General features: G+C 42.1%; 1 protein-coding gene and 1 long non-coding RNA gene across 2 annotated transcripts in view; one reads left to right on the plus strand and one right to left on the minus strand.

Annotated features, from left to right (window-relative positions):
• The window catches only part of LOC135096115 (uncharacterized), a 7,108-nt gene extending 5,267 nt beyond the window's left edge, over positions 1-1,841 (minus strand). The window contains exons 1-2 of the long non-coding RNA XR_010264597.1: positions 1,778-1,841; positions 134-314 (exon numbers count right to left, since the gene is read on the minus strand). This is a non-coding gene — a long non-coding RNA (uncharacterized LOC135096115). The remainder of the gene's footprint in view (positions 1-133; positions 315-1,777) is intronic.
• A 2,504-nt stretch (positions 1,842-4,345) lies between these two features.
• Positions 4,346-12,243, plus strand: LOC135096093 (signal recognition particle subunit SRP68-like). Its single transcript, XM_063997333.1, has 12 exons — positions 4,346-4,654; positions 5,658-5,838; positions 6,733-6,889; positions 7,134-7,270; positions 8,101-8,278; positions 8,446-8,535; positions 8,908-9,057; positions 9,426-9,578; positions 10,082-10,242; positions 10,697-10,811; positions 11,236-11,382; positions 11,753-12,243. The coding sequence occupies exons 1-12, from the start codon at positions 4,537-4,539 to the stop codon at positions 12,008-12,010; spliced, it is 1,845 nt and encodes a 614-aa protein (XP_063853403.1). The 5' UTR covers positions 4,346-4,536; the 3' UTR covers positions 12,011-12,243.
• The last annotated feature ends 2,894 nt before the right edge of the window (positions 12,244-15,137 follow it).

The following is a 15,137-nucleotide window of genomic DNA, read 5'->3' on the forward strand; positions in this document are numbered from 1 at the left end:
TGTAACTCCCTTTTGTTTCTCAAGATGGATGACCTATATATTGTAGAGAGAGAGAGAGAGAGAGAGAGAGAGAGAGAGAGAGAGAGAGAGAGAGAGAGAGAGAGAGAGAGAGAGAGAGAGAGAGAGAGATTACCTTCCTTATCCTGCCCCGCCTCTCTGTCTAATATATGGGGGTGGGGGAGGGGGAGGTGGGGTCCGTCCGGGGGTGTAGGAGGGGAGGGCACGTGTGGGGGGAACGGACCCCCTTTCTGCCCCCCTCCCCTCGCCACCATCACCCCCACTACCACCACCACCACTGCCGCTAACACCTTCATCTGAAATGTAGTGGTGGTGGTTGTAGTTGTTGTAGTTGTAGTAGTAGTAGTAGTAGTAATAATAGTAGCAGCAATAGTAGTCGTTGTAGTAGTAGTAGTAGCTGTAGGTTAGGTTAGGTTAGGTTAGGTTAGGTTAGGTTAGGTTAGGTTAGTTAGGTTAGGTTAGGTTAGGTTAGGTTAGGTTAGGTTAGGTTAGGTTAGGTTAGGTTAGGTTAAGTTAGGTTAGGTTAGGTTAGGTTAGGTTAGGTTAAGTTAGGTTAGGTTAGGTTAGGTTAGGTTAGGTTAGGTTAGGGTAGGTTAGGTTAGGTTAGGTTAGGTTAGGTTAGATTAGGTTAGGTTAGGTTAGGTTAGGTTAGGTTAGGTTAAGTTAGGTTAGGTTAGGTTAGGTTAGATTAGGTTAGGTTAGGTTAGGTTAGGTTAGGTTAGGTTAGATTAGGTTAGGTTAGGTTAGGTTAGGTTATACAATACCCAATAATAATAATAATAATAATAATAACAAAAAAACAACAAGAGCAACAAGAACACTCACAATGTGTCGGATGCCATCGCCTTGTAGACAGACTTAGATAGAATGAATGAATGGACGGATAGATGGCAAATGCAGTTTAATATCGACAAATGCAAAGTGCTTAGCGTAGGTAGAGGAAACCCACACAATAGGTACACATTACACAACCAAACTCTGGTAGGTACAGGCTACGAGAAAGATTTAGGAGTTATAGTTAGCTCTGAACTCCGTCTAGGGAAACAATGCATAGAGGCCAGAAACAAGGCAAATAAGGTACTAGGATTCATTTTTAGGAGTGTTAAAAGTAGAAGGCTGGAAGTAATATTAAAGACCTCATCTGGACTACGCTGTGCAGTTCTGGTCCCCACATTACAGGAAAGATATAGGTCTATTAGAATCAGTACAGAGGAGAATGACTAAAAGGATACAGGGGATGAGGAGTATTCCTTACGAGGCGAGGTTGAAGCTGTTAAATTTACATTCTTTAGAGAGACGTAGGTTAAGAGGGGACCTGATAGGAGTCTTTAAGTGGTATAAGGGTTATAACAAGGGGGATGTAAGCAAAATTCTTAGGATCAGCAACCAGGGTAGAACAAGAAATAACGGGTTCAAGCTTGAAAAATTTAGGTTTAGGAAGGAGATAGGAAAAAATTGGTTCTCAAATAGAGTGGTAGATGAGTGGAACGGACTCAGTAATCATGTAGTTAGTGCTAGGACACTAGAGAGCTTTAAGAGAAGATTAGACAAGTTTATGGATGGGGATAGCAGATGGAAATAGGTAGGTGTGTTCATACAGGGACTGCCACGTGTAAGCCTGCTCGCTTCTTGCACCTTCCCTTATTTCTTATGTTCTTATGTCAACAAATCACGTGTCAAGACGCAGACGTAAACAAAAGCACGTGGCGAACCAAAATATAAACAAAGACCACGTGGCTGGCTCAGGATGTAAACAAACCGTGCTGCAGAGAGAGTACTTGCAAAGATCCTTCCTTTTCCACGGCCGAAGCCACACTGAATGTCACCCTATTGAGACACTTGCTTATAAGACAGACAGAGAGAGAGAGAGAGAGAGAGAGAGAGAGAGAGAGAGAGAGAGAGAGAGAGAGAGAGAGAGAGAGAGAAGGGAACTATGAAAAAAGACCGTAACAAATTGCTTTTTTTCATTCTCTCTACTTCCTCCTCCTCCTCCTCCTCCTCCTCCTCCTCCTCCTCCTCCTCCTTCTCTTCCTCCTCCTCCTCCTCCTTGCATTGTTATGGTGTGTAATGTATCGCCTTATCATCCACGTGTGTGTGTGTGTGTGTGTGTGTGTGTGTGTGTGTGTGTGTGTGTGTTATTATCCTTTCTCTTAATTCTTGTTCTTCTCTTTGTCTATTCTTGTTTTGTTCGTTATGCATCCTGTAACTCTCTCTCTCTCTCTCTCTCTCTCTCTCTCTCTCTCTCTCTCTCTCTCTCTCTCTCTCTCTCTCTCTCTCTCTCTCTCTCTCTCTCATAGGTCTTTTTCTCACTTTTCGTAACCTTGATCAGAGAGAGAGAGAGAGAGAGAGAGAGAGATTTTCTTCCTCTTCTTCCTCTTCTTCTTCTTCTTATTATTATTATTATTATTATTATTATTATTATTATTATTATTATTATTATTATCATTATTATTATTATTATTATTATTATCATTATTATTATTATTATTATTATTATTATTATTATTATTATTATTATTATTATTACCGTTGTTGTTGGTCTTCTTCTTCTTCTTATTATTATTATTATTATTATTATTATTATTATTATCATTATTATTATTATTATTATTATTATTATTATTATTATTATTATTATTATTATCATTATTATTATTATTGTTGTTATTATGATTGTTATTTTCATCATTATCATCATCATCTTGGTCCTCTCTCTCTCTCTCTCTCTCTCTCTCTCTCTCTCTCTCTCTCTCTCTCTCTCTCTCTCTCTCTCTCTCTCTCTCTCAACGCTAAAAAAAAAAAGCCATTAATTTAAATAAGAAGAATATAAGAAATAATAAAATAGAAATTAGGAAATGTACGTAATTTTTTTGTATATGTGGAAAAAAGAAAAAAAAATTAATAAAAATATTGAACTATAAAATATTCTCTCTAATTTTATTTTTCAAGACTAAGATCAAGTGCAAATATTCCCAAGGCACTGTTTTCAAAATTTACGTGCGTGTAGAGTAGTTAAGTTCTATAGTACGTATATTTTCGCCCATTCTCAATACATAATACTCGTTTTAACATGTCAATTAATTACAAAACACTCATTTAAGACCCCTCTGTTGAAACCAATGTGTTATTTGTTTTTTTTTACTTGTCATCTCGTTTTCTCTAATTACATTCACCATTGCTTTTAATTATGTCCGTTAATAAGGGTTGCATGAGAGAGAGAGAGAGAGAGAGAGAGAGAGAGAGAGAGAGAGAGAGAGAGAGAGAGAGAGAGAGAGAGAGAGAGAGAGGGGGGGAAGGGAGGAAGAGGTTGCATGGGAGACTGGATAGAAAGCTGAATTAGTAAAATAAGAGAGAGAGAGAGAGAGAGAGAGAGAGAGAGAGAGAGAGAGAGAGAGAGAGAGAGAGAGAGAGAGAGAGAGAGAGAGAGAGAGAGAGAGAGAGAGAGAGGCGTTATGGTTGTGTAGGAAGCGGAGTTGTTACCCGGTTATAAAAGTAAAAAGATCAACGTTCTATCATCATCATCATCAGGCGGCATACGTGTCTCTTCAAACCTTCATGTATTTAGTAAACTCTCCAGTGGTGCGTGGTTGTAAGGCAATAATTCTAATTGAGAAGTAAATGAGAATATTTGATAGCATGAAATGGATAACTGAATTAATAACGAGATAATCAATAAACTGTTAGTCATTTTTAATTATGAAACTACTGCACCATATCTCGACATAATAGGTAGTAATAGTAATGAAATAGTAATAATAGATCAATATTTGCGCGTTAAGGGAAACGAGGAAGTTAATGAAAAATCGAATGTTGCTCCTGACAGTGTTACCAGAAGAGCAGAACCCGCCATATTTGAACCTTTTTAAATAATTACAAACACACAACAGAAAAGTCGATTGGTGTGAATGCAGAAAAGAAAAGCGAAAGTCGTAAGATTTAATATATATTTCATCTTGAATTTAAGTGTATTAATAGCCTACAAATTGTTAAACGATCGTGAAAGAGAGATTTGGAGGCGGCGGAAGCAAATGTTTAAATAAAAAGTAGATCACTTATTTTATCACGTTTTTATTTCAATTTTTAGGTATCAACAACCTGTAAAACTAATTAAACGCCTTGAAATATTAATATGGCGAGTTTAGATATGGCAACAAGCAAACAAATTAGGAAAGAAATAAAGCAAGCAAGCATATAATCAAATCCTTTACTTCACCAAACATTTCAACTTGAATTTTCATAAACTAATAACTGGCAAAACTCAAATAAATACCAACAAATAATAATAATGGCGTTAGAGGTGTGGCGGCCTGGGTGAGGTGGCAACACTGCACCAGCTGGCGGCCATAACACTGCAGCACAACACGCCGTTAAAATATCACAGAAAACACAAATTCTCTCAAAACAAACCAACCCACGAGGACAGGAAGCGCACCACAGCAGGAGGGGAGCAAGAAGAAGCATTGGAGCGAAGGAGAAGAGGAGATAAAGCGAGGAAAGACGTGAAAAGAGGAAAATAAGATGACAGGGGTAACCATGGCTGAAGTGACAGATGGTGACCTGACCACCACCGCTGACCCGACCTCTGCCGCCGAGCCGGGTCAGGAGGAGGGCAAGAAGACGCTATACACGCTGAAGGGTGAGTGAATGGCGGGAGAGAGTGAGAGGGAGAGGTGGGGATGGATGACGGCTTGAAATTGTTTATCTTTTTTGTAGTTTGTTTGTTGTTGTTGTTGTTGTTTGAATTTCAGCAGTGTTTGGGTTTGTATGAATTATTATTAGTGTTTGTCGTATTTTGAATGTTTGGGGTCAATATTTGTGATTTTTATTTTTTATTTTTTGGGTCGTTTTGCGATTTTTTGTGTTTTTGTCAATGTCTGTTCAGTTTTTAGTGTTATTTTGATTCATTAAGGGCAATATTGTGGGTTTTATTATAGTTTAAGCCATTACACACTACGTGGTAATAACCTACCTCATTTTGTTGTTCTCACTATTCACATCATTTCTAATGATTACACTACTTGTCGGAAATTAATAATAACGCCGTGGGCCGTGGGTACAGATTGGGGACATTGGCTTAAACTATAAATTTACCCTATTGTGGTGTATGGATTATTTTGACCTGACCTAACCTGACACACCTTTCATTTTATTTTTTTGTTTTATTTATTTATTTTTATTTATTTATTATTATTATTTTTTTTTTACTTTTTTGCCCTTGATAAATGGCCCTCTAACACACACACACACACACACACACACACACACACACACACACACACACACACACACACACACACACACACACACCCACACCTAGCCTAACCTAACCTAACCTAACCACACACACACACAACTAACCTAACCTAACCCCACACACACACACACACACACACACACACACACACACACACACACACACACACACACACACACACACACACACCTAGCCTAACCTAACCTAACCACACACACACACAACTAACCTAACCTAACCCCACACACACACACACACACACACACACACACACACACACACACACACACACACACACACACACACACACACACACACACACAGACAATCTCCACACCCCACACCACACTGTCCCGCGCACCCCCTGACTAACCCCTCCTTGCAGTATGCCCAGTGGTGAAGGAGGCACAGCTGGCACACGGCCTGCGACACAGCGACTACCAACTCTATCGGCAGTATTGCAGTAGGCGAATTCACCGACTTAGAAAGAACCTCGACTTTATTCAGGGGGACCGCAAGAATTTCAGGAAGAAGCTGGTGACCCCGGAAGTCTTGAAGGACGAGAGGTATACAGAGAGAGAGAGAGAGAGAGAGTGGTGGGGGTACAGGAATGGGAGAGAGAGAGAGAGAGAGGAGTACAGGAATGGGGAGAGAGAGAGGTGCAGGAATGGGAGAATGGTACAGGAATGAGAGAGAGAGAGAGAGAGAGAGAGAGAGAGAGAGAGAGAGAGAGAGAGAGAGAGAGGAATGGGAGGGAAGGGTACAGGAAGAGGAGGAATGGTAATACTGCTCCCATCTCTTATTACTCTCATTTTTCCTTGTCCCGTTTCTCTACAATTTGAGGGAAACTTCTATTTAATCCTCCTTTCACAGTTTAGTTTTTCCTTGACTTTCTTTTCCTGTTGTCTTTCGTGTCCCAGTCTTGCTAGATCTTGTTAATTCACTCTCTATTACATTCATAGGCCTACACAATATATCTGGGCCTAATTTCTCTCTCTCATCCATTCACAGGCCTACACAAAATAGCCAGGCCTTCTCTCTCCTTCTGTCATCCATTCACAGGCCTACACAAAATAGCCAGGCCTTCTCTCTCCCTCTGTCATCCATTCACAGGCCTACACAACACAACTAGGCCTACTCTCTCTTCCTCTGTTGTGCCCACTGTCTACATTCAGCCTTCTCGGTTTCTCTACAAGTTTTGAAGATTTAAAGCCAACATTCTTGCTTTAAATCTCCTCCACTCCCCTCTATCTTTGTTCTTAATCACTCTACTGCTTCTCATCACCACCACCACCACCACCACAACAACTCTGCACTTCTACCACAACCACCACAACAACAAAACCAGCCTTCCTAACACCACTACAACCATCACAACAAACTCTGCCTTCCTAACACCACTACAACCATCACCACCACAACAAACTCTGCCTTCCTAACACCACCACCACCACCCGCAGGTTTCTGTACATTCCGCTAATGACTGTGGAGAGGTACTGGGCTTACGCAATGCAGCTGAAGGAGGAGAGCGCGAAGGACTCCAGGAAGAAGTTTTCAATGAGGAATAAGCTGAGGAAGGCTGCGAGCTATGTGGCTGCTTTTGAGAGGCTGGTGGAGGTGTGTGTGTGTGTGTGTGTGTGTGTGTGTGTGTGGATGGTTTGGTTTATATAAATTTATTGGTATTTTAATGTTTTGTGAATTTAAACTACCCTCTTGCCTTCAGTTTAATGTTATTTTGTAGTTCAGTTACGTTTGCTTAAAATAATCTTCATTTTTTCATGTTTCGTAAATTTAATCCAAAAGGAACTCAAGCCAAAATTCACCTGCCCCCACTCTCCCTTCCCCCCCACACTCCTGACAGGAGAGTGACCAGTGTGACGCACGGACGCAGCTGGAGGTGCAGGGCTACTCCGCGTGGCTGCAGGGCACAGTGCTGTTTGAGCTGGCCGAGTGGACAGGACAGTGGGCCAGACCAGTGGAGTATTTCAACAAGGCGCTGTGAGTGGGTGCTAGTTAGGTTAGGTTAAGTTGGGTTAGGTTAGATTAGGTTAAGTTGGGTTAGGTTAGGTTAAGTTGGGTTAGGTTGGTTAGGTTAAGTTAGGTTAGGTTAGGTTGGGTTGAGTTAGGTTAAGTTAGGCTAGTTTAGGTTAGGTTAGATTCTGTTCCATTGCATCACCACCACTATCACCACCACTACAGGGCCATCTACAACAAATTAGGTTAGGTAAGGCAAGGTGAGATAAGCTAAATTAGGTTAGTCTCAGAAAAATAAGATTAAATAAACTCTGGTAAGGTTAGGTATTGCTAGATTAGATTAGATTAAGTCAGCTTATTATTCATCACTAGCACCCCTACCCTCCCTTCCACCACCACCACCACCACCACAGGGCCATCAACAGCAACCAGGGACAGTGTCTGAGGTTCGGTTACATTAGGTTAGGTTAGGTCAGCTTATTTACCATCACCACCACCACCACCACCACCACCACAGGGTCATCTACAGTAAGGTTCAAGGGGCAGTGTCTTAGGTTAGGTTAGGTTACATTAGGTTAAGTAAGGTTAGGTCAGCTTATTTTACATCTCTAACACCACCACCACCACCACCACAGGGTCATCTACAGCAAGGTTCAAGGGGCGGCATCCGAGGTTAGGTTACATTAGGTTAAGTAAAGTTAGGTCAGGTTATTTTTCATCACTAACACCACCACCACCACAGGGCCATCTACAGCAAGGTTCAAGGGGCGGTGTATTAGGTTAGGTTAGGTTACATTAGGTTAAGTAAGGTTAGGTCAGCTTATTTTTCATCACTAACACCACCACCACCACAGGGCCATCTACAGCAAGGTTCAAGGGGCGGTGTCCGAGGAAGAGCAGGAGGTGTACACTGCCAAGATACAAGAGGTGGAGGTGAAACTAAGGTTCTGTCGTCATCATCTTGGCGACCGCTCTGCCACTGACACCCTGCTGGCCATGCGCGGGAACGAGGCTCTTGGGGATAAGCTGGATGTGAGTGTGTGTGTGTGTGTGTGTTTTAATTATTTTCTTATCTCTATTTTGTTGTGTGTGTAGAGAGAGAGAGATTATAAAGTACTAATAACAAACGTATATAACCGTCAATAATAATAATAACAATAATAATAATAATAATAACTACTATAATTACACTATTGCAGAACCTGTTGGCGTCAGCAAGGGAACGACAAGCCAATACCCTTAGTGAGGTCACCTGGAAGGGCCGCACTCTGGCTGTTAAGCATGAGAAGGTTTGTGTGTGTGTGTGTGTGTGTGTGTGTGTGTGTGTGTGTGTGTGTGTGTGTGATGATGATGATGATAGATAAATGCAAACTAACCTGATGTGAGAAAGTATTTAAAGCAGAGGGGAAGGTGAGGAAAAGTAGAGGGGAGGGGGGAAGAGGAAAAGTGGAAGGAAAGTAGAGGAAAGGAGGAGAAAAACTGATGAAAAGAGGGAAAGAGGAGGAAAAAAAGGAAAAAGATAAGAAAATAGAGGAAAAAAACAGGAAAACAAGAAAAAAACAGCAAAAATTTAGAAAAAAAAACACCATTATTTCCATCACATACCCCCCTCCCCCTCCATCCACCCCCCCATACACTAACAACCCCCTTAACATCCCCAGGTGCGGCTGTTCCTGGTCAACGAGGGGCTGATTCACGAGGAGCTGGCCCGGACGGAGGAGGCAAACGAGCGAGTGCGCCTCCTGGACCGCCTGTTGATGGAGTGCAAGGACGCCATCCAGCTGGTGCGCGACGACCTCAAGGCTGACGCGGTGAGAGGGGGGTGGGGTGGTGGGGGGGAGGGGGTTGCCAACTTTTCGACCATTGACTTGCGTTTGTTGCGGTATTTATTGTGGTTTATTTTTTATTTTTTATTTCTCTCTCTCTGCATCTTCCTGCCTCTCCTCCTCTGTTCCTCCCATTACCTCCATCACCCCCTCCTCCATCTCCTCCCCTTCCTCCAGGCTCTTAATCACTGGTCTTCTAATTTAACACTCCCCAGTCTGCCAACCTTAGCCCTTCTAACAACATTTCCAGTCTTGTAATAACCCATCTAATGTTCTAACAACCCATGTAACCTCTTAACAACCCATCTAACCTCATAACAACCCATCCAGTCTAACAACCACTTCCTTTGCAGAGCTTCAAGCCACGTCAACAAACAACTGAGGGCCCAGTGTCTCCCCTTCACTTCCTGCACACCTATTTGTCCTATCATCGCCTCAACCTGACTACCCTGAGAAACCTGGCTCTTGCACACACCTGGCGGATGATTATTAATGGAGAGGTGCAGGTGTGTAGGTGTGTCTGTGTGTTGGGGGGTGTGGGGAATGGGGGCAGGGGTAATGTTGTTTTACGTTTGTTTGTTTGTTTGTTTGTGGTGGTGTTTTCTTTCGTTCTTTTCCGTCTTTGTTTATTGAGTCTTTTCTTTTCTTAGTCTTTATTTATTTATTCCTTTTTCTTTCTTTCCTTCTGTCTATTTAGTTCTTCCTTTCTTCCTTCCTTCTCTTCTCTTCTCTCCTCTTTCTCTTTGTCTATTTCATCCTTCCTTCTTTCCCTTCCTTCTCTCTTTATCTATTCCTTCCTTCCTTCCTTCCTTCTCTTTCTGTTTATTTATCTAGTTCTTCCATCTCTCTCTTTATTTAATCCCTATATCATATCCTGCCTTATTCCTCCCTTTCCTTCTCTGCACACACCACCTGTTACTGCCTCCACCCCTCCACCCAGCCTCTCCCTCCTCTCCTCTCTATCTCCTCCACGCAGCCCAGCCACTAACACACACACGCACACACACAGGTTGAAGATGGCAAGAAAGGTCCAAAATTACAAGATTTGGTGCGTCTTCATGAAATTATCATTCAAAACCTGAAAGAACTGCCCAACCTTCCCGGACTGGAGGACGACCTTGACCTGAGGACCAGCGTGGAGGGTCAGGTCATCGCCCATCGTGCCCACCGGTGAGAGGGGTGTAGGGGGAGGTGGGGAGTGGTATGTGATAGGGGTAAGGACTAGGAAGGAGGAATAGAGGGAGTAAATAGTGAAAGGAAGGAGAGAGAGAAAGAGAGAGAGAAATGATTAAATATACATAACAATCTCTCTCTCTCTCTCTCTCTCTCTCTCTCTCAATTTCCTCATTTTATTTATAGATTCAAGCATTTTCCACTAACATTTTAATCAGTAATATTTGTGATGTATCTAGTTATATTTTTCCTTTGTTTGTTTATTTATTTATCTTTATTAATTAACAGGTTTTATAAAAACGTGTCTATTTCATTGTTTATTTATTTGTCTTGTGTGTTCCATTTTGTAACTCTCTCTCTCTCTCTCTCTCTCTCTCTCTCTCTCTCTCTCTCTCTCTCTCTCTCTCTCTCTCTCTCTCTCTCTCTCTCTCTCTCTCTCTCTCTCTCACAGGTGTTACTTTGTGGCCGAGAGCTTCCTGAAGGTGGAGAAGTGGGCGGAGGCTCTTGTCTTGTACCAGCAGGCCCTGAACTACGTGGAGGAGGCCAAGAGTGGGGGGAACCTGCAGGTGTGTGTGTGTGTGTGTGTGTGTGTGTGTGTGTGTGTGTGTGTGTGTGTGTGGGCTGAGAGAGAGAGAGAGAGAGAGAGAGAGACTTAAAATATGAAATGTAGTAGTAGTAGTAGTGGTGGTGGTGGTGATGGTGACAGGAAATTACCTCTACTACTACTACTACTACTACTACTACTACCATCACAAACAACCTACAATATGAGAAAATAGTAGTAGTAGTAATTTTTATACTATTACTAACACGAACTTAACTACCACTACTATTAATTACTATTAAACTACTACTACTATTACTACAACAATAACAACTAACATTACTACTACTACTACTACTACTACTACTACTACTACCACTTCTACTACTACTACTACTACTACTACTACTACTACTACTACCACTGACCTCCACAACCCTCCACAGCCATCAGTGTTGGTAGAGCTGGAGCACCTGACAGCCCTGATTGACAGCAAGAAATTCACAGCTCACGCCCAGGCCATACTGGCGGCCCAAGCAGCACCCGGGGCCGCCTCCAGCACCACCAAGTCCACTGGCACCAAGGAGGGCAAGGTGAGGAGGGGGACTGGGAGAGGGAAGGGGGGAGGGGGGAAAGGATAGGCTGTGGGTTGGGAGTGTGAGTGTCAGGAGAGAGAGAGAGAGAGAGAGAGAGAGAGAGAGAGAGAGAGAGAGAGAGAGAGAGAGAGAGAGAGAGAGAGAGAGAGAGAGAGAGAGAGAGAGAGAGAGAGAGAGAGTATGGTAAGGCTAAGAGGAAAGGATGAGAGGAAATAGAAGAAAGGAAGGAAAGAAGGAAGGAAAGAAGAGGAGGAGGAGGAGGAGAGGTAGTACTAATAGGGGATGAGAGAAAAAAGGTATCTCTCTCTCTCTCACACACACACACGCACACACACACTCACTCACTCACAAGCTCCCTCATTCACAGCTCCTCATCGAACGCCTGGATGAATACATAGAGGACCCCAGCCTGACCTCCTCCAGCCCCCAGGTCGCCCAGGTGCCCCCTCCGATGACCTCCGTCCCCTGCAAGCCTCTCTTCTTTGACCTTGCCCTGAACCACATTGAGTTTCCATCTCTGGATGATAAAATTGAAAATAAGAAGACCAATGCACCTGCTGGGGTGACTAGTGGTTTGACAGGGTTGGTGAAGGGCCTGTGGGGTGGCTGGGGGGCTAAGAAGTAAGTAGGGGGTATGGGTGGAGAGAGAGGGGGAGGAAGAGGTGTCAGTAGGAATGTGGACAGGGGAGCAGGTAAAGGGATGGGGTGATGGGAGGGAAAGTGGGTGAAAAATATTGGGATGGAGAGAGAGAGAGAATGTTAAAAATGGAGGAAGATAGAAAGATAAGTGAAGGAGAAAAAGAGGAGATTTAATGATAGAAGAAGGAGAGAATATAGGAAGAGGACGAGGAGGAGGAAGAGAAAAGAAAAGATTAGAAGAAGGAGAGAATATAGGAAGAGGAGGAGGAGGAAGAGAGAAGAAAAGAAAAGATTAGATGAAAGTCTCTCTCTCTCTCTCTCTCTCTCTCTCTCTCTCTCTCTCTCTCTCTCAAAAGGAAGAAAGGACTCTCTCTCTAAAGGAAGAAAGGACTCTCTCTCTCAAAAGGAAGAAAGGACTCTCTCTCTCTCTCTCTCTCTCTCTCTCTCTCTCTCTCTCTCTCTCTCTCTCTCTCTCTCTCTCTCATACACACTAATTCTTTCCATATCTTAAAAACTCTATTATTCATTTTTCTGAACTAAACTCTTCTCTTCTTCCTCTTTAAAGTTTCTAATTAAAATTTGGTCAGGAAGAAAAAAGTAATGGGAAAAATTTGTGTCTGTCAGTTTGTTTGTTAGATATGCATTACAATAAAAGGGTTTCAAATTAAAAAAGGTGTGTTATTTTTGTGTGTGTGTGTGTGTGTGTGTGAAGTGACCAGCTTAGGGGAAAAATATAAATAAATAAAAATAGAAAATGTAGAGAAATGAGTTATCTATCTCTACACCAGGCCGGCAATCCCACACACACACACACACACTGACAGAGAGAGAGAGAATATAATAAAAAAAAATAGAAATATGCTGAAAAAAAAAATGTAAATACACAAAAAAACTAATAAAAGAACAAAATCAGTAATTAAGAGCACGTAATAAACAACAACAATAATCAAAGCCTATCAACAACAACAACAACAATAATAACCAAAGCCTATCTAATCCTATCTTCCCTACCACACGTATCTTTTAAATATTTGAATAGCGGTTTCACAATTAAATGCCCCAAATTAAAACCCAGCTATCACCCGTGCTGCCTCGCCCTCTCTTTGGCCATGAATGTACGTCAGCTTCTCTTAATTCCTGTTTTGTTTTTGTCCTGCGCTCTTCGTTGTTAAAAAAGGCAAAGTTTGTAGTTCATTTTAGACCGTATCACTGTGTTTGTTTATTTTTGTGACATTTAGTCTGGCGAGGTTTAAATTATCATGTACTGCGTCTTCTACCATCGCTTTCTGTAAAATTTCTCTTCATTCAGCACGTTTAATATGTACTGCAAGCTTCTTCAACCTATTATTCTGACTTCCCTTGGAATGACTACTGCTTCCGTGTCAGAGAGCGCATAACATAAGTAAGTGTCTGGCATGGAGGAGTACATTCCTCATTCTTTCTCTAAACCTAAACCTTCCCTACCTTGGTTTAATTCATCCTGTTCTACTGCTATGAGTCACGATAGGGAGGTGGCCCACAAAAAGTATTTGAACCTTCCATCACCTGAATCTCATGCACTTTATATTTTTGCCCGAATCATGCCAAGTCTGTTCTCCGACTTGCTAAAAAATTCATTCAACAGAAAATGTCAAAATCTTTCAAGATCCTTTCCTTCTTGCTGGAAGTCTGCCTACATTCAGCTTGTTCCTAAAAAGGGGTGACCGCTCTAATTCCTCAAACTATTGCCATTTTGCTTTAATTTCTTGCTTCTCTAAAGTTTTTAATCTGTCCTCAACGGGAAGATTATTAAACATCTATCACTTCACAACTTTCTATCTGATCTCCAGTACAGGTTTCATCGTGGTAGCTCTACTGGTTATTTTCTGGTTTTACTTACTGAGTCTTGCTCATAATTTTTTAGGGATTTTGGTAAAACTTTCGCTGTTACCTTCGACATATCAAAAGCTTTTGATAGAGTCTGGCACCAAAGCTGTGATTTCCAAACTACCCTTCTACGGCTTCTAACTTCTGTAACTTCATTTCAAGTTTCCTCTTCTGATCGTTCTATTACTGATGTGGTAAACGGTCACTGTTTTTCTCCAAAATCTATTAACAGTGATGGTCTTAGGGGTCTTTCCTGTTATCCACTCTCCTCGTATTATTCATCAGTGATCATCTAAACCAAACTTCTTATCCTATCCACTCCTTTGCTGATGATACCACCCTACACTTTTCCACGTCTTTTCATACACGTCCAAGCCTTCAGGAATTAAACAGCTCAGGCAGGAAACCCACAGAGTTCTGAGTAGAGCAAACTTAGTATAGTTCAATACCTCAAAAACTCAATTCCTCCATCCATCAACTCGACACAACCTTCCAGATACCATTCTACACACAACCTTCCAGGTATCCACTCTTCTTCAGTGACATTCAACTGTTCCCCGTTTCTACACTGAACATCTTCGCTTTGTCCTTTACGTATAATCAAAACTGGAAACTTCATTTCTCATCTCTAGCTAAAACGATTTCTATAAAGTTAGGCGTTAGGCGTTCTCTTGTCTCCTTGGAGCATCTCTTGAGTCTCCAGTAATCCGAGATGTACCACCACTAAACATTCAACGTTTCTGCGATATTCTGTGACCAGTGAACTCACGTCTTGCTGGAAATAAATGAAGTGTATATACTGACTTGATTCCAACTTTCTTTGCCATGGTGTCGCCTTACACATATCACGCTACCTATAAATCATATGTTCCTGTTGCTGGCGTCACAAACACCCGAGCAGGGGAACAGTAGCGAGAGATGCCAAATGTTTAAGGATTATTAATATAAGCTTGTATACAACTTGTAAACTACTTGCTTTTCCTGCTTTTACGACATACTGCCTACGTGACACCATTAACACCACCACACTAGCTACACCACATTTGGCTTTTAGTTGTAAGCACGCAGTTCCACGGCCATACACACCAACCGGTGATACACGTCACGCACGCAGAAACCCTGACGAGACCCTTTGTCTGCACGTCTATTTTGCAAGACAGAGCTTAGACTGCGTCCTTGGTGCTGCTGGGAAGGGAGCTAGGGATGGGCAGCAGCTTTAGTCGTGTTGACAACGTGTCTTTGTTTGA

Source organism: Scylla paramamosain, unplaced genomic scaffold (assembly GCF_035594125.1).
Source record: "Scylla paramamosain isolate STU-SP2022 unplaced genomic scaffold, ASM3559412v1 Contig2, whole genome shotgun sequence".
Taxonomy (NCBI): Eukaryota; Metazoa; Arthropoda; class Malacostraca; order Decapoda; family Portunidae; genus Scylla; species Scylla paramamosain.

What these genes read in the sequence shown, in the direction of transcription:
- LOC135096093 (XM_063997333.1), top strand. Translation starts at nt 4,537, where the DNA reads ATGACAGGGGTAACCATGGCTGAAGTGACAGATGGTGACCTGACCACC. An exon ending in GAAGTCTTGAAGGACGAGAG is followed by an intron (nt 5,839 to 6,732) that starts GTATACAGAGAG and finishes CACCACCCGCAG; the next exon opens with GTTTCTGTACATTCCGCTAA. An exon ending in CTGGCACCAAGGAGGGCAAG is followed by an intron (nt 11,383 to 11,752) that starts GTGAGGAGGGGG and finishes CCTCATTCACAG; the next exon opens with CTCCTCATCGAACGCCTGGA.